At 43.5% G+C, this 19,768-nt stretch overlaps 1 protein-coding gene across 1 annotated transcript; it reads right to left on the bottom strand.

The window, feature by feature from the left end:
- Positions 1-7,267: 7,267 nt before the first annotated feature.
- Positions 7,268-13,151, bottom strand: LOC139318973 (tubulin alpha-8 chain-like). The gene is made up of 4 exons (XM_070946587.1): positions 13,109-13,151; positions 9,671-9,819; positions 8,106-8,786; positions 7,268-7,561 (listed from the first exon to the last, which is right to left on the bottom strand). Exons 1-4 carry the CDS (start codon positions 13,134-13,136, stop codon positions 7,268-7,270), a joined length of 1,152 nt encoding a protein of 383 aa, XP_070802688.1. The 5' UTR covers positions 13,137-13,151.
- Between the last annotated feature and the right edge of the window lie 6,617 nt (positions 13,152-19,768).

Below are 19,768 nucleotides of genomic sequence, written 5' to 3'. Positions count from 1 at the left end.
GCTGACTTGCCTGATCGGCAGAGGGTTTCTTTTTTTTTTTTAAAGCCTCTGATGATCCCAGCTGAGCTGCGCGATCATCAGAGGCTTTTTTTTTTTTTTTTTTACTTTTAAAAGCATTTTTTCGGCCAAAGTGGTTGTAGAAAAATGCTTTTAAAAATAAAAAAAAAGCCTCTGATGATTGCACGGCTCAGCTGGGCAATTGGGGGGGGGGAGGCAGGGATTTTTGCTACCGGTTCTCTGAACCACCCGCCTTCATCGCTACTGGATCAGGCGATCTGGTCCGAACCAGAAGCATTTCACCCTTGTCTTAAAGATATCAGCAACAAGTTTACAGTCATACAGTCATAAGTGGGGGGAGATGGGTGATAGGAACGATGAGAAGATTAATAGTAGTGCAGACTTAGTAACTAGTTTGATAGTGTTGAGGGAATTATTTGTTTAACAGAGTGATGGCAGTTCGGAGAAAAACTGTTCTTGTGTCTAGTTGTTCTGGTCTGCAGTGCTCTATAGTGTCGTTTTAAGGGTAGGAGTTGAAACAGTTTATGTCCAGGATGTGAGGGGTCCGTAAATATTTTCACAGCCCTCTTTTTGACTCGGGTAGTATACAGGTCCTCAATGGAAGGCAGGTTGGTAGCAATTGTTTTTTCTGCAGTTCCAATTATCCTCTGAAGTCTGTGTCTGTCTTGTTGGGTTGCAGAACCAGTTATAAATTATATGATTCAAAATTCAATTATGAATTACAAAATCATGCATGGCATTAAAAAATTACAAAAGGAGTAGATTTTCTTCATTCCTCTTGTTGACAAACTAGAGCTGATGTAAGGGTTGGCACCCGGATTAACAAGGATTCAGCAACGGTTTTGTAAACAAACACTGGCAAGCTCTGTGATTATTAATGAAGAGCCCCCTCAATTAATTGGTTACAGAAAGGCACTAAAAAAAGAAACCTAGCAACAAAATACTCAAATGTATGTTGGGAGTATATTGATTGTTGATCAGTGGTGGGTTTCAAAAAAAATTACTACCGGTTCAGTGGGCGTGGCTTGGTGGGCATGGCATGTCTTGGTGGGCGTGGCTTGGTGGGCATGGCAGGGGAAGGGTACTGTAAAATCTCCATTTCCTCCCAATCAGCTGGAGGCAGAGAATAGATGGGGGCGCGGCCAGTCAGAGGTGGTATTTGCCAGTTCAAAATTTCTGCTACTGGTTCTCCAGAACTGGTCAGAATCTGCTGAAACCCACCTCTGTTGTCGATGGGAAATAGTTCAGTTACTGGAAATCTTATAACCCATTTCCTTCTTCTAATTAAATCTTGCTCAAGACTCCCTGTGAGAGATTAACTTAGAAGAGGAAATTACTTTTTGGTTTGGGGCAGATAACCAAATGGTTAAAGCAACAACTGCTTTTTCCAGCTTTATGGGGGTAGCCTGGAAACTACTTCCAATTGACTCCAAGATTTAACAGATGGTTTTATGACAGAGCCCTGTTTTATGTGTTCACAACCATTTTGAATCAAAGAACCTGCACATTTTTTTTCCTATGAAAAACATTTACTTAAGTGAGCTTCTCTTTGCAATGTGAACTATAGCAGCCTGAAGTAAGGATTGTAAACCTAATTCTTCTCTGTATACTCTGTATACTGTGTTTGGGTTGATCCATTGATGTTTCAGTACAGAAGACATACATCCCAACACTGGAAATTTTTAAGAAGATGTTGGATAACCATTTGTCTAAAGTGGTGTAGGGTTTCCTGCCTGGGCAGGGGGTTGGATTAGAAGACTTCCAAGGTCCCTTCCAACTCTGTTATTCTATTCTATTCTAAGATCTGTACATTCAACCAACTCTGAAAAGAAATGCATAACTAGTTCAATTCAAATAGTACCATCAATTTGGAGAACAGTTTAAATCAGGTTCTTGACCGGTTCTTGAAAGCTGTTGGGAATTGTAATTGCATACAATGTAGTTTACCATTGTAGTTATCTTCCACCATCTGGAAGAACATGAGTACAATTCAGAGTTGTCAGAAGTAGTTTGGTCTGATCTACCAAACTTTTATAAGACTCTTGGGTTCTCATGAACCTTCTTGAAGTCTTCCAATACTTGAGGGGCTGCCACAGAGAGGAGGTGGGTCAAGCTGTTTTCCAAAGCACCTGAAGGCCAGACAAGGAACAATGGATGTAAACTGATCAAGGAGAGATTCAACCTAGAAATGAGGAGGAACTATCTGACAGTGAGAATAATCAACCAATAGAAGTGGTGGGAGCTTTCAACACTTGAGACTTTCAAGAAAAGATTGGACTGCCATTTGTCAGAAATGGTGTAGGGTCTCCTGCTTGAGCGGAGGGTTGGACTAGATGACCTATAACTGTGATGGCAAACCTATGGCACACGTGCCACAGGTGGCATGCAGAGCCCTCTCTGCGGGCATGCCAGCGGTCGCCCCAGCCCAGCTCCACCGTGCATGCGTGCATGCCTCCCACTGGCCAGTTGGTCTTCGGGTCATGCCGGGGACGCAAACATGCATGCGCAGGAGTTGCAGGTTGGTGCAGGAAGCTTTCCAGGCCCAAAACGGGAACCATGCCCCATTTTGGGTCTGGAAAGCCTCCTGCACCAACCTGGAAGCCAAAACAGGGTGAAGGGGGGTGCATGCATGGGGGGACGTGTACACATGCGCAGGGGGCCACATGTGTGGGGCGTTCGCACTGCATTTTGGGGTTTCTGGCATGTACGCATGCATTAGCACGTCTGCGCACTCACTTTGGGCACTTGGCACCAAAAAGGTTAACCACCACTGACCTATAAGGTCCCTTCCAACTCTGTTAATCTGTTATCTGTTTACCTATCCAATTGTAGTTTATTCTATAAATCATAGTTAAACAGCCTATGGTTTAGTACAATGTACAATCCCAATCAGTATGTCTCTTGCATTGTATCTGTAGTTCAGTTTCTCAACCTTGGCAACTTCAACATGTGGACTTCAACTCCCATAATTCCCCAGTCAGCCAACCCATTTGTTGTCATTTTAACAGAAGAACTGGTAGTATCTCCTCATAATGGCACAATTTGAGATTGCATGTAGGCTGCTCTATTCATTCCTTGACTAACATGGACATACATTTTAAGTATTGGTTTCTATTTCACAAAAAGTAGTGAGTAAAAAAGTTCAGGCAGATGAACCACTATTTCTCAACCTTTGTCATTTTAAGATATATAGAATTCTAGAAGTTGAAGTCCATATGTCTTAAAAGTGGCCAAGGTTGAAAAACATTAATCTGTACGGATCAGCCCAACATCAGGGTTTCTTATGTAAGACCCATTAAAGGTGCAGAAAATTGGTGACTTTTTGGTGCCTCTGAACTACAGGTAGTCCTCGACGTACAACCACAATTGACCCCAAAATTTCTGTTGCTAAACGAGACTGTTGTTAAGTGAGTTTTGCCTTATGTTATGGCCTTTCTTGCCTGAGTTGTTAAGTGAATCACTGCAGTTAAGTTAGTAACATGGTTGTTAAGTGAATCTGGCTTCTCCATTGACTTTGCTTGTCAGAAGGTGGCAAAATGTGATCACATGACCCCGGGACACTGCAGCCGTCATAAATATCAACCAATTGCCAAACGTCTGAATTTTGATCAGGTGACCATGGGGAAGCTGCAGCGCTCATAAAAACGGTCATAAGTCACTTTTTCCAATGCTGTTGTAACTTTGAAAGCGGCGGTGGTATTCACTTACTTTCCCTACCGGTTTGCAAATGTGAGCGCACGCACGCGGTTGCTTCACTCACACGTGCCTCGTCCATGCATGTGCACGCACTTTGCTCGCTCGAATGCCTTCCACGCATGCGTCTGGCCTCATAAGCATGCCTAAATAGGATCGCATAGAGCCGGGATGGGTGGGTGGATTTCCACTACCGGTTCGGGTGAATTAGTCCGAACCGGCTGAATACCATCTCTGATTGAAAAGTCACTAAATGGACAGTTACAGTATAAGTTGAGGACTACTTGTACAATTCCAAGTAACATTAGTTACCATGTCTCATGTGGAGGGAGATGAAAAGTGTAATTAAGCAATACCAGGAAGGCCAGGTTTCCCCAACTCTTACCCACAGACTTTACTCTGGACAGGTCTTACATGACCTAATTTGCTTACAATATGTTTAGCCAATTTGTATAGATGTTCTCTTGGTTAAGCCCAGTGCTATATGTTTTATCCTAAAGGCAATGTGAATGAAATAAAAGAAATATTTCATTGCTTTGCAATAGATATTAGCTGAGTAAGTTTCTGACTTAGCAGCATACTATTTCCTCTTATCGTTAGACTTGTTGATCCAAGACTGCTGGGAGTTGAAGTTTAGCAACAACTGGCACAGGGTTTCCCAACCTCTGCAACTTTAAGATGTGTAGACTTCAACCCTCCGAATTCTCCAGCCAGCATGTTAACCTAGAGCAGGGGTGTCAAACTCTTGTTGTCATGGCGGCGTCACGTGACAAATTGGGACTTTTACCCCCTTCGCTAAACTGGGTGAGGGGCGGGGCCAACACGTGATGCATCCGGCCCACGGGCCGCAAGTTTGACACCCTGACCCCTTATATTAATTAATTAATTAATCAATCACAGGCATTCAGGCTCAGTGTCTTAATTGTCTTAATTGAATGGTCCTCATGAAATAAAATTGTTAATGATTTTGTGTTACGTGACCAAATGTCTGTCGTTCATTTAAGACTGTACTGGAAAGATTTTTTTTATTTCCCAAGAAGACCCACCAGTCAGATCCAGTTCCTGGGCCTTAATTCTCAGCAAGAACAGATGTCCTTGTTCTCCAAAACGGGGAAGAAGCTGCTAGGAAATTTTCCACAAGAGCTCCAAGTTGGAGTCATGCATTGAAGTAAGTCATGCTTGCTTGAGGCCTCAGATGATATGGGATGGCATCCATTCAGAGGTGGGTTTCAGCAGGTTCTGAACAGTTCTGGAGAACCAGTAGCGGAAATTTTGAGTAGTTCGGAGAACCAGTAAATACCACCTCTGACTGGCCCCGCCCCCATCTGTTCTCTGCCTCCCGAGTCCCAGCTGATCGGGAGGAAATGGGGATTTTGTAGTAACCTTCCCCTGGAGTGGGGTGGGAATGGAGATTTTACAGTATCCTTCCTCTGCCACGGCCACCAAGCCACACCCACCAAGCCACGCCCATAGAACCGGTAGTAAAAAAAATTGAAATCCACCACTGCATCCATCATGATTTAACAAACTTTTTGGACTGTTGCCTTCTGGCAGAAGATACAGAATAATTAAAACTCGGACCACACATTTTCAGAATAGTTTTTATCCCAGAGCTATAATTGCACTCAACAATGAACTCCTCGGCCAAACAATGTCGATTGGCGGCCCCCAGGGGGAGAGCCTTCTCTGTGGGGGCACCTGCCATCTGGAACGAGCTCCCCCGGAGATACGGAGGATCCAAGATTTACGCACTTTCTGCTGCGCCCTAAAAACGTTTTTATTCCAACAGGCTGGTCTGACCTAACTCTCCCTTTTAAATTGGGTTTTAAATGTTTTATATAAATTGGATGTTTTTAAATTTGTTTTTGAGCCCAAATTATTTAATCTATTTTTAATAGCTTTTAACTTTTGTATGTTATTTGTATTTTTATCTTGGCTGTTCACCGCCCTGAGTCCCCTGGGAGTAGGGCGGTATATAAATATGATAATAAATAAATAAAATAAAAACTAAAGGGCCACCATCAGTGAGCTGCTGGACAGTATTACTTGGTCTGTTGTGTGGATGTTTGGATGGTTTAGGGGTGGGTGGGGTGGGAGTGTGTTTGGGGATTGTTATGTGTGTTGGGTCTGGTCTCTGGGTGTTAAGTGAATTTCGTTGTATGGGTATACTGTGTATACACGTACAATGACAATAAAGTTATTTATTTATTCTACAGATCGTCCTTTATTTATGACCATTCGCTTAGCTACTGTTTGAAGTTCCAATACACCTACCTAACATTCAAAGTTCCAACATTCACCCCATGTTCCTATGACCACATTTCAAGTGCTTGGCAGCTGGGCTTCATTTACAGCCGTTCGCAGCATCTTGTGATCAGATGACCATGTTTAATGAAGATTTTGCTGAAAGCTGGTATTTACTTCTGGTTTTTAGCAAACCCACGCCTAGAGCAAACCATTGGTTCACTTAACCTTTGTGTTTGCTTAATGACCACGGCAAAAAGGGTTGCGACTGAATCCCTTTACAACCCTCAGGAGTTAATGGGCAGGCTACATTACGGTCATTACTTCTAAAAGAAATATCCTGGCTAGTTCTCTAGCTTGCTACAGGAGGAGGGTTTCTTCGTTAATTTTCACTTAGTTCTTATTTAGAATAGAATAACAGAGTTGGAAGGGACCTTAGAGGTCTTCTAGTCCAACCCCCTGCTTAGGCAGGAAACCCTACATCACTTCAGACAAATGGTTATGCAATCTCTTCTTTAAAACTTTGAGTGTTGGAGCATTCACAATTTCTGGAGGCAAGTTGTTCCACTGATTATCTTAATTGTTCTAACTGTCAGGAAATTTCTCCTTAGTTCTAACTTGCTTCTCTCCTTGATTAGTTTCCACCCATTGCTTCTTGTCCTGCCCTCAGGTGCTTTGGAGAATAGCTTGACTCCCTCTTCTTTGTGGCAACCCCTGAGATATTGGAACACTGCTATCCTGTCACCCCTAGTCCTTCTTTTCATCAAACTAGACATACCCAGTTCCAGCAACTGTTCTTTATATGTTTTAGCCTCCAGTCCCCTAATCATCTTTGTTGCTCTTCTCTGCACTCTTTCTAAGGTCTCCACATCTTTTTTACATCGTGGCGACCAAAACTGAATGCAATATTCCAAGTGTGGCCTTACCAAGGCATTATAAAGTGGTATTAACACTTCACGTGATCTTGATTCTATCCTTCTGTTTATGCATCCTAGAACAGTGTTGGCTTTTTTGGCGGCTGCTGCACACTGCTGGCTCATATCTAAATGATTGTCCACTAGGACTCCAAGATCCCTCTCACAGTTACTACTATTGAGTGAGGTATAGACTGCACATGTGCATTTCGTTTTTGTTTTAGCCAGATCTGGTTGATATCACATAAGATGAACCCCCCCAACCAATAAATCTTTGTCGGCATGAATCATGCTCTAGCCACCCACATAACAAGTCTTCTTCTTAGAGGTCTACAAATGTTTCTTCTTTAAAGAAAATTAGAGCAGAGACAAGTTAGTGCAGAGAGAGGAGCAAACTGTTAAATTTCCTCGCTGCCAAGAACCGAATCAAAGGAATCAGTGGCCACTTCCTCATAATCTTTCTCCAATGCGGACAAATCCTCTCGAGCTTCTACAAACTCTCCTTCTTCCATGCCTTCGCCAACATACCAATGTACAAACGCTCTCTTTGCAAACATGAGGTCAAATTTGTGGTTCAGCCGTGCCCAGGCTTCAGCAATGGCCGTGGTGTTGCTAAGCATGCAAACGGCACGTTCTACCTGGGCAAGATCTCCTCCAGGAGTCACGGTAGGGGGCTGGTAATTAATGCCAACCTGGTGGGGGAGGGAAAGAAGAAAAAAGCAAAACAAAACAGAAAAGCAGTCTCGTCTTAGATGAGAAGCATCCATAAGGAGCACATAAATTTAATAAATCAATTTATTAAATAAATAAACCCTCTGGCCCAAAATCAGAGCCAGCAGTTCTCAGCTCTCATCTACTCTTATTTCTATTGCTACTTCTATCTACTAGCAGTGGTGGGATTCAAATAATTTAACAACCGGTTCTCTGCCCTAATGACTGGCTGGGTAGGCGTGGCTATAGTGGGTGTGACCAGGGGTGTGTGATAGGCAGCACTCAGCCTCCTGCACCCCCCTGGAAGCAAAAATGGACCGTGGGAGGTGCCCCATTTTGGACCTAGTAGGCCTCCCTGTACTTACCTGGGAGCCCCAACTGGGCACTTGGGGACTTCTGGAATGGGTGGGGCGGGCCCAGCCAGCAATTTAACAACTGGTTCAGCCGAAGTGGTGCGAACCAGTTGAATCCCACCACTGCCTACTAGTAGTTAAGATATCCTGGCAGCTTTTATTTGCTCCTCACCTTGAAGCCAGTTGGACACCAGTCCACAAACTGGATTGTCCTTTTAGTCTTGATAGCAGCGATTGCGACATTGACGTCTTTGGGCACCACATCTCCACGGTAGAGCATGCAGCACGCCATGTACTTGCCATGACGGGGGTCACATTTGACCATCTGATTGTTGGTCTCAAAACAGGAGCTGGTGATCTCGGCCACGGAGAGCTGCTCATGGTAAGCCTTCTCAGAGGAGATGATGGGTGCATAGGTCACCAAAGGGAAGTGGATGCGAGGGTAGGGCACCAGGTTGGTCTGGAATTCAGTCAGGTCCACATTGAGGGCACCATCGAAGCGCAAGGAGGCAGTGATGGAGGAGACAATCTGGCTGATGAGACGGTTCAGGTTGGTGTACGTGGGGCGCTCAATGTCCAAATTACGACGGCAGATGTCATAGATGGCCTCATTGTCCACCATGAAGGCACAGTCAGAGTGTTCCAAGGTGGTATGGGTGGTCAGGATAGAATTGTAGGGCTCCACCACTGCTGTGGACACTTGAGGGGCTGGATAGATAGCAAACTCCAGTTTGGACTTCTTGCCGTAATCCATGGACAAGTGTTCCATCAACAAAGACGTGAAACCTGAGCCTGTGCCTCCTCCAAAACTGTGGAAAATCAGGAATCCCTGCAGCCCTGAGCAGGTGTCAGCCTAAAAATAACATCACAATTTAGATACTTATTTTCTATACCGATATTATTATTTTTTTTTTTTGCATTTTTGGATTCCCCGACTGAATTCTAAAGCAGTGCTCTTGAAGAACTCGTGTATTGCATATTGACTAATTTCAATAGGTCTACGTCAGTGGAAATCCTGGAGGTATGTTTCTATTCACTTGCCAAACGTGACAAGGAGAAGCTGTCCTCTTTTTCACACTAGAGGTCTGATAATCTCACTTTAATTCAGATGCATTCTATTTACTAGGACTGAAATGAAAACAAAGCGATCTAGCAAACGTTGCTAGATGGAAAGAGACTCCCTCCATCCATTGAGGTTGGGTGGAATCAAATGTGTACAAGTCAGTAAATCTTGTATATCTTACTATATCTTGATGAGACTATGAAATTTTGGACAATCACAGAGGAGCGCAAAAAAGGCAGAAAAGCGACCTCTTTGTTGCTATTATGGCTGTTTTGATTTTTGCAGCCCGTATCTGGTTACCCTAACACAGGAGTCAGCAACCTTAAACACTCAAAAGAGCCACAAAGGTCCTAACCGGAAGCCCCCCGTTCAATTCTGGAGCCGACCGGAAGTCCAGTTCCCCCACCATAGAGTCTCTTCCTAGCACGGCGTCCTTTTTCCTCTGTGGACCAGAAGTCTGGTTTCCCCTACCATAGAGTCTCCTCCTAGCGCAGCGTCCTTTTTCCTCTACCTGCCCTAATCGAAAGCCCTATCAATTGTGGAGCCGATCGGCGACAAGGAGCCGCAGCAGAGGGATCCAGAGCCATGGGTTGCTGACCCCTGAAATGCCACGACTGTCTTCTAAGGAAATTGAACACTTTCCTTGGGTCATTTTCCAATTCTTTCCCCCTTACCAGTTTTCGAATGCGATCCAGTGCCAACTCAATCCTGTCTTTACCAATGGTATAGTGACCACGGGCATAGTTATTAGCCGCATCTTCTTTGCCAGTGATCAGCTGTTCTGGATGGAAAAGCTGGCGGTAGGTGCCAGCCCGCACTTCATCTGTAAATTTTAAGAGAGATGTTTTTTTAAACTTGGTGTCCTAAAGAAAAAGGACCTGGAGGATCAGAGGCATATATTTGAAAAATTCATATCTAGGAGCCAGAAATGTATTTCAACATAGATAACAATACTAACTTCCCAAGGACTATAAGCTATGGATGAATATAATATAGCTGTCTTTTGTGGGTATAAGAGGAAAATTTTCTATGAGATTCCCAAGGTCCAACATATATTTCCAGGTGCAAAAATATAACCTATTTTGAACAATGTACTCTAAGGTGAAATATATATTGACTACCAGAACTGCACAGTAGTACTATTACGTGTGTTTCAAAAATTATTTGGAAGAATTGCTGCAAAACCTTGTGAGAGTACAAATAGTGCCAGCACCATCCACAAGTAGGGTCAAAATTATCAAGATGGCAGGCCGAATTTTGTGATGTAAACCCTGTCCCTTTTAGGTTAGGGTTCTGCCCACCATCTTGGCAATTTGCGGGTGCCTTGACTTTTCACTGTCACGGCTTACAATTGAAATGCCAGGCTTCGTTATGGTCATAAATCGAGGACTTCCTGTAACGTGAAAGTTGTGGTAGTTCTGCAGTGGTGAAATCCAATTTTTTTTACTACCGGTTCTGTGGGCATGGCTTGGTGGATGTGGTGTGACTTGATGGGTGTGGCAGGGGAAGGATACTGCAGCCCCCAGGAGGAGAGCCTTCTCTGTGGGAGCACCCGCCATATGGAACGAGCTCCCCCCGGAGATACGGAGGATCCCGGACTTGCGCGCTTTCCACCGTGCCATCAAAACATTTCTTTTCCAGCAGGCCGGCCTGGCCTAACCTCTCTTTTAAACTTTTTTAAACTTTTTAAAATTTCTAAATTTTAAATTTGTCTTATGAATTTGGGGTGTTTTAAATTTCGTTTTCCGGGCCAATTATTTAATTGTATTTTAATGGTTTTTTAACATTTGTATTATATGTATTTTATTTGGCTGTTCACCGCCCTGAGTCCTTCGGGAGTAGGGCGGTATACAAATTTAATAAATAAATAAATAAATAAATAAAATCTCCATTCCTAGCCCACTCCAGGGGAAGGATACTGCAAAATCTCCATTCCCACCCCTCTCTGGGGCCAGCCAGAGGTGGTATTTGCCAGTTCTCCGAACTACTCAAAATTTCCGCTACTGGTTCTCCAGAACCTGTCAGAACCTCCTGTAGTTCTGTGACTTTAGATCCTATGGATTTAGGGTTTCAAAGATGATGACAAAACCATCTACTGGAGCCATATACTGTAAGTTAGTATTTATATCGATAAAAACTTGGATGTGGTGAAATGTAATTAGAGGTTGCAGGAGGGAAGGGCTCTTTCTCAGAGGGCAAAGAGACAGCAGAGCTTGGAAAGCATGGTAGGCAACAAGAGAGAAAGATTGAATTTAGCAATTCAATCTTTAGCAATTCACAGAGCATATCTATAGTTATTACAGATAATTGCTTTAGTCTGGCAAGATTCTGTCTGTAGGTGTATAGCAATAAAGGAATTACTCAGAAGTAACTCTACATGTTGTTCTTGATTCGTTGGCAGGGTTCACACGTGGGGTGGGATTCGGCTGGTCTGTACCGGTTCAGTTGAACTGGATGCTAATTTTACATCTGTAGTTGCAAGGACTGGCTGGCCCCAGCCGCCCCGTTCTGGCTGCCCTGCCCCTCCCAGGAGTCTCCATGTGGCCCATTTTGGATGCCAGGTAAGTGCAGTGCCCATGTGGAGGCTCTGGAAGGACAAAAAACGGGTCTCCCGGAGGTTCCAGAAGTCCAGAAACAGGCCCATTTCTGGCCTCCGGAGGGCCTCTGGAGCCTGGGGGAGGCCATTTTTTGCCATCCCGGAAGCTCAATAAAAGCCTCTGGAGTCTGGGGAGGGTGAAAAACAGGTCTCCCGGAAGTTCCAGAAGTTCTGAAACCGGCCTGTTTCCAGTCTCTGGAGCTCGGGGGAGGCCATTTTTGCCCTCCCCGAGGCTTGAGGAAAACCTCTGGAGCTTGGGGAGGGTGAAAATGCCCCCCCTCCGCCACCATGGTGCAGGAGGCTGAATAGGCCACGCCCACCATGGCCATGCCCACCCAGCAACCAGGCAGAGAACCAGTTGCTAAAAATTTTGAATCCCATCCCTGGTTCACACATTGCACTAAATCACTATCCGAATAATTTAATCTGAAGAATCCCCAACTGGTTGGGTTCCTCCATCACTTAGCCTATAATTGACTTCAGGAGGAAGAGAGATGTACATCTACCATTGTACATAAATGGTGAGGAGGTGGAGAGGGTGGGTAGTTTTAAATTTCTGGGCACTTATATCTCGGAGGACCTCTCATGGACTATGAATGCTAACATGCTTGTGAAGATTAACAGATTGCTTAACGCATTGTAAGCCGCCCTGAGTCTCCGGAGAAGGGAGGCATATAAATCAAATTAAAAAAAAAAAGAAAGCACAGAAGAGGCTGTACTTCCTGAGAATGCTCAGGAAGATGAATCTATCTCAGCATCTACTTCTGTCCTACAATCGCAGCACCATTGAGAGTGTCCTGACATATGGCATTCTTGCATGGTATGGGAGCAGCTCTGTAGCAGACAAAAAAGCTCTACAGAGAATCATTAAAACTGCCCAGAATATCATCGGACTCCAGCTACCAGCCCTAGACGACATCTTCAAATCTCACTGTTTGAGAAAGTTGCATAACATTCTCAGAGACTCTTCCCATCCTGCTTACAATCTTTTTGGACTGCTGCCTTCTGGCAGGAGATACAGAACAATTAAAACTCGGACCGCACGTTTTCTGAATAGTTTTTATCCCAGAGCTATAATTGCACTCAACAATGAACTAAAGGGCCACCATCAGTGAGCTGTTGGAGAGTATTACTTGGTCTGTTGTGTGGATGTTTGGGTGGTTTAGGGGTGGAGAATTGTGGTGGGTGGGAGTGTGTTTGGGGATTGTTATGTGTGTTGGGTCTGGTCTCTGGGTGTTAAGTGAATTTCGTTGTATGGGTATACTGTACAATGACAATAAAGTTATTTATTATTTATTTATTAAAACCATAATTTACCAACAATGGCTGGGATTATGCAACATGATGAGCTCCAAATAAACAATCACGCTATGGCATAACATTACACATAATTCAATTTCCTAAATCAAATTAAGCCACATTATTGAAGTACGAGGGAGTGGGGGAAATCAATAATATTAGTCCACAGGAAGTCATGGAATTTGACGCAAGGCATGTTTCTTAATGATTGACTCACCAACTACCGTTTGCTCCAAGTCCACCATGATAGCCCGTGGCACATGCTTTCCAGTGCCTGTCTCTCTGAAGAAGGTAGCAAAGGAGTCATCATTATTGAATTTGTTATTCTCAGCAAAGGTGCCATCTGGCTGGATCCCATGCTCCAAGCAGAAGAGTTCCCAGCATGCATTGCCAATCTGAACTCCAGCCTGGCCAACGTGAACAGAGATGCATTCACGCTGCACAACACAAAAAGTATATAGCATTTAGATGACACACAACACATGATTTTGCGCCCTTCCTCTGGAATCCCTTAAATTTCACTTGCACACATAGCTTAGAGAAGGCTAGTTAAGGATTTAGTGTCCAAATACAGCCACATGAGCTGAGCAAATCTACAAGTGAATACATGTCATATGACTGATTGCTGGAAATGATTGTATTGTGATGGGTCCTGAAAACATAAATAAGCGAATTTACATACCATACTTATCTTTGATTTGCTTAACTGCAATTCAGTTAAATAAGCCATAATTGGTTCAATTCACACAACATATTAAACTATAACGCATGCAATGTTTTGCTTTTTGAATTTTCAGTAAAATTCAGTCCCTGGGATTTGAAAATCATGGTTTATGCCCGAGTTTATGCCAGCTAACATAATCATAGGCTTCCAGGAAAAATCAATTCGAGGTCATATGTCTTGTGCCATTACACAAAAACAAGAATTATGTTGTCAGTGCAGAATACCTGCTGTTTGGACATACCTAAATCTAAACCCTGTTTAAAATGTTCAGAAATTGTTCTTTGTGTTGAATTGAAATCCTTATTTTGGTGATGTAAACCTGCTGTTTGGACTACCTTCTTTTCTTCGGTGTATCTCCATGCTGAGCAGAAGCTAAATTTACGGGACCGCCTACTACCACCAATAGCCTCCCACCGGCCAGTACGCTCTCATAGAGAGGGACTCCTCCGGGTGCCGTCAGCCAAACAATGTCGACTGGCGGCCCCTAGGGGGAGAGCCTTCTCTGTGGGGGCACCTACCATCTGGAATGAGCTCCCCCCGGAGATACGGAGGATCCCGGATCTGCGCTCCTTCCGCCGTGCTGTGAAGACCTTTTTATTCCATCAAGCGGGCTTGGCCTGATCTCTTCCCTTTTTAAATATGTAAATTTTAATCTGTTTTTAAATTATTGGGGTATTTTAATTTGTCTGGGCCAAAAAGTTTAATTTGATTTTATCGGGTTTTTAAATTTTGTGTATTTATGTATTTTATTGTTGGCTGTTCACCGCCCTGAGTCCTTCGGGAGTAGGGCGGTATACAAATCAAATAAACTAAACTAAACTAAACTAAACTAAACTAAACTAAACTAAATGTCAACCAAGGTAAACAAATTCTCTAGCCCCATCATTCCGAGACAGCATCCTCCAGAAATCTTGGTCTCCCATCATCCCTAGCTAACAGGCTGGACCGGTGTCTCTGAGGCTGGTAACAAGGGCAATGCAATCCAGTTGTGGAAGAGTTATCCAATGAGCATTCTAGTTCTGTAAGACCTCTCTATATTCCATTCTTCACCTGGACTGATTCTCTAACAGCCTGTCTACTCCATCTCTTTAGGCACAGTCAAGGGTAGAGGACAAATGGAGGAAGGTTTCTCTTTTCCTGACCCAGCCTCCTGGGCCTTTGGGCACTTCCCTACTTACCATGGCGTTTTCAGTGGTGCTCACGTCCCTTCCAGACTAGCACAGCAGCTACGGATGTTGATGCCCCCACTGCTGTCTTGCTTCTAAGCAGCTTGGCAACAAGGGGCTCAGTCCATGCATGGTACCTCCAGGAAGTGTCCTTGAGCATCATAGTGCAGGAGGAGGTCACAATCACCCCTGGCAACTTCCCCTGCTCTCCTGCCCATTGACATCAATGGAGAGTCACCCAGTCTTTGGAGGTGGGTTTCATAGGATATGTCTGCACTGTATTGATTCAAAAAATGTAATTGTATCTTCTCCATCTTCAGCTTGTTTTATGAAATCACCCAAGTGTTGACATACGTAGACAAAAATGCAAAAAAATATTCCATCTTCTCCCTACACTTCATGGATTCCAATAAAAGCATAATGAGAATCCCATGGTTCAAAAAGACCATTTCTGGTGGGTTTTCTTATCTGAACAGGACATAAAGATCTTTCTCACTATCGCTGAATGCTGGTCTCGTTTTCATCCACAATGCACTCTAGGACAAAGATCCTGAGCTCTGGGATCCACCGTTGACTGTATCCAAGAGGGGTAGCTCTTGTTTGACAGCACAGCAATCAGAGAAACAGTCAAGTAGGAAAATTAATGAGTTTTATCATTGCTTTACTCATGCAATTTTAATTAAGAAGTAACTGAGGAACATTCAATCATACTTTCATTGGGAACTGGCTTTAAAAGCAGTTAGATTTACTATTCTGAGAGCTGAACTATATGGCAAAGCATGCTCTGGTTTCTGCCCTAACATTAGCTGGGATGAGGTCTTGTGGGAATAGGGACATCCCTGTCCACAACACATCTGAAGAAAAGTTGGCACAATGATTACCTTACCATTTCCCCCCACCCCTCTCTGGGCTGGACTATATTAGAACTACAATATCCATGACAGCCATGGTAATAGTGCAATGTGTTGTTGATGTGACAGCATATTACTACGCAACTGGTTTCCAGATAAGAAAAATGGCATCTATTATGATTTGCTATGAAGGCAGCTGTCGAAAAGACATATATCCATTCTGCCTTAGCTCTGATTTACCCAGTCTATGTGCTATACCATGATTTATTTGATTTTACCTCAGAATGCTGTTAAACAAATCATGACTTATTGTGATGGATGAACCAGCCTTAGACCCAAAGCGAATTAGAGCTGGATGGTGTGCTTGGTTATTTTAATAGTTGTTGCATCCTAGATTTTTAATCTGAATAAATGTGTATGTGTGTGTGTGTGTGTGTGTGTGTGTGTGTGTGTGTGTGTGTAGCTTAGAAGCTTTGAATGCCTCTTGAGAGTTGACCTTCCTGATTACAGTTGCTAGGAGATTGTGGGTTGATCTGACCGGTCATTGTGTAAATAAAAGTAGGGGACTATGTGAACTGAACTACTCACTGTTAAAACAGAATTCTCTTTGGAATCTATTTTGAGTAGACCAGCTTCAGATGTATAATTTGTGAGATGGGGGTCATATAAAATTAATTGATTAGTTCACAGGCAAAAGTAGGTAGTGGATAGTGGAAGGCCAGCTCCAAGCTTTCTTTACAATCGATTATTGGGCCCAGTTTGGTGTCCAACACCCTTTGTCATTCACATGTAGAAGACTGAACCTGTGTCAATTTTACAAAACCATACAGCTTTCAGCAATATGAGTCATGGCTTTTTTTAGGACAGGACTATGATGCAGTTTTGCAGGTCTGTTCTTCAGAAACAAAATGCGAAAGCCTAGTGGGACTCTTTCAGAACATACAGTCCATGTTGTTCAAAGGTCATTGCCTGACTGTGTTGTTGGAAACAGAATTTCACTTGTTGGCACTTGTCCATAAAAGAGTTATAGTGATGAAAACACCAAACTTGCAACCAAGAAAGCGGAAGTTCTAGTCCCACCTGAAGCACAAAGCTGGATGATCTTGAGCCAGACACTCACTCAGCTCTGGAAGAATAAAGCAATGGAAACCATTTCTGAGAAATATTGCCTAATTAATTACTAAAGCTTATAAAGCTTTAAGCCTCACAGATCCGACAGCATTGAAGCAGTCTTCTTCTGAAGAAACTTGTCTGCTGTGATAGAATTGTAATGAAACAGAATATGGTCCCCATGTGTCATTTAAAGTACTGTTTTCCCAATTGTGAGATGTACAGAGGAAGTGTGAAGAACCTTTTAGTTACAACTAGACCAGGGGTGAAATGCTCCTGGATCAGACTGGATCGCCCAATCCGGTAGCGATCTTGGCCAGTGGTTCGGCAATCTGGTAGCGATGGTGGAGCAAAGCTCCACCCAGCCACCCAAGTGTCATTACTTCCTGGTTTTAACCAGGAAGTAATGTGTTTTTTGCCTGTGCAGAAGGTTTTGTGCATGCACAGGTCTGCAGCATGTGCGCTTCTGAACCGGTAAGGAAGGTAAGTAGATTTCACCCCTGAACTAGACAACCTGTGACCCATTCGGTCATCATTTCAGAGATATTTCGCTACTAAACAGAGAAACAACAATCATAGGCAGGCAAAAATGTAGTGGGAGAGTGACTTTTGACTTCCTGCTGGCTTCCCCACTGACTTTCCTTGTAGGAAGCTGGTAGGGAGCATCACCTGACTATGACTGATCATGGCTGCATGCAGTGCATGGTGGTGAGACAGTGCAGAAGTACTGAAGTGGTTACAGGTTTTGCCAAATTTCAATCCCACAGGAGTCATGGGTCCTGGATTTGGGGTGCGTTAGCCCATTTGAGATATATTGATTTGAAAACTGTTGATCAGTGATGCACCATTTTGCCCAATTGAAAGTTACAATCAGACACACGAGTTTCAGTAGTATATAAATAAACCCATCTTTCCCAAAATCCTATAATAGTGTTTTAATTGTTCATATGTGTTCATTTTGGCATTTGTTGTTTTAGGGGAAGTGTGTACATTAAGAAAGCTGTGGTGGCAAAAAAATTAGGAACCCCTGATTTGAAGCACACATAAACACAGTTCCTCATAGCAATAGCACTTATATACTTCTTCATAGTGCTTTTACAGCCCTCTCTAAGCGGTTTACAGTCCCAACAATCTGGGTCCTCATTTTACCCACCTCAGAAGGATGGAAGGCTGAATCAACCTTGAGCCAGTGAGATTTGAACTGCTAAACTGCAGCTGGCAGTCAGCTGAAATAGCCTGCAGTAACCCTAACTCTAACCACTGTGCCACCTTGGCTCTTATCATTCTGTGTAAAGCAGTGTCAGCTAATCTTTCGTTAACAGTGCATAAACTTTTGAATAAAATATACACAATAGTATAAAAATTAATTTCCACACGTTTTAGCTAGCTAGGAAATGTCTCTCTGGAATTCCGTTGCCCACTGAAGACTTCAGACCACTTCAATTTGGCAGGTTTTTCAGCTTTTATTTTTGTTCTGTGCCACTTTAGAAAATAGTGTTTGGTCAGCATTTCATCCCCAGAGTTCCACTTAGTATTATCTTTAGCTTGTAAACAATGGAGTATGCTGCTGCTTACAGAGAAGGGGGTGGGGTGTGTCAAAATATAACACAGTTTATCTATTGCAGTTGCGTAGACAAAGTCAAAACAAAAACTGGGGTACAGATCAGCATTACAGAAGAAGGAAAATAATTTATTTCATTTATTAGATTTCTAAGGCTATCTTACTGCAGCATTCATTTTGACTGCGGGCAGCATTCAATATTCAGAACAAACAGTTGAAGCGTAAAAGTGTACATCAGCATTCTTTGCAAACAGATGTTTTGTATCCCGAGTAAAATAAAAATGTGGCTGTCTAATGCATGGGGATACTTTTGCAATCAATGCAGATACAAGCCAGTTTTGCATTAGTGGTTAAGGCACTGGACTGAGAGCAAGGACTTTTGAGCTCTAATCCTGCCTTCCAAATGAAAGCCAGCTGACTGACCTTGGGCCAGTCACACCCTCACAGCCCTAGGAAGCAGGAGACAAGGTGCTTCTGAAAATACTGCCTAGAAAACCCCTGGCATTTGTCCACGTAGCTGCCAAGAATCAAGACTGATTTGAAAGCAAGAAAAAAAAAACATAAGTGGATATCTTGCCTTGGTAGCGTTCCATTCTTCTTTGTTTACTTTCTCTTTGGTAGAGAAGACGAAAGATGCCAAACAAATAAAACCAAAACACTTTTTAAAACATTAAAGGTAAAGGTAAAGGTTCCCCTCGCGCATATGTGCTAGTTGTTCCTGACACTAGGGGGCAGTGCTCATCTCCGTTTCAAAGCCGAAGAGCCAGCACTGTCTCCGTGGTCATGTAGCTGGCATGACTAAACGCCAAAGACGCACGGAGCACTGTTACCTTCCCAACAAAGGTGATCCCTATTTTTCTACTTGCATTTTTTACATGCTTTTGAACTGCTAGGTTGGCAGAAGCTGGGACAAGTAACCGGAGCTCACCCCGTTATGCAGCACTAGGGATTTGAACTGCTGAACTTTCGACCGACAAGCTCAGCGTCTTAGCCACTGAGCCACTGCATCCCTACTTAAAACATTAAATAAACATTAAATGGGGACAGCAACTGGTTTAAACAACATGTGTCCCGGTGGTCCTCCGGGTGCGATTCAAGGTGTTGGTGACCACCTTTAGACAGCTCCATGGTTTAGGACCTGGATACTTATGAGACCGCCTTCTGCCACCAAGAGCCTCCCACCGGCCAGTACGCTCCCACAGAGAGGGGCTCCTCCGGGTGCCGTAGGCCAAACAATGTCGACTGGCGGCCCCCAGGGGGAGAGCTTTCTCTGCGGGAGCACCTGCCCTCTGGAACGAGCTCCCCCCGGAGATACGAACGCTTCTGGATCTACGTACTTTCCGTCGGGCCCTCAAAACTTTATTTCATCAAGCAGGGCTGGCCTAACTCTCCAATGGTGTAATTTTAATTTTAATTTTAAATGGGGGATTTTAACTGTGGGGCCAAATTGCTTAATATATTTTAA

This window comes from Pituophis catenifer, unplaced genomic scaffold (assembly GCF_029215685.1).
Source record: "Pituophis catenifer annectens isolate HBS135680 unplaced genomic scaffold, rPitCat1.0.hap2 SCAF_7, whole genome shotgun sequence".
NCBI classification, from domain to species: Eukaryota; Metazoa; Chordata; class Lepidosauria; order Squamata; family Colubridae; genus Pituophis; species Pituophis catenifer.
Note: the sequence above shows the minus strand (reverse complement) of the source record. Positions and strands in the feature narration are given on the sequence as shown.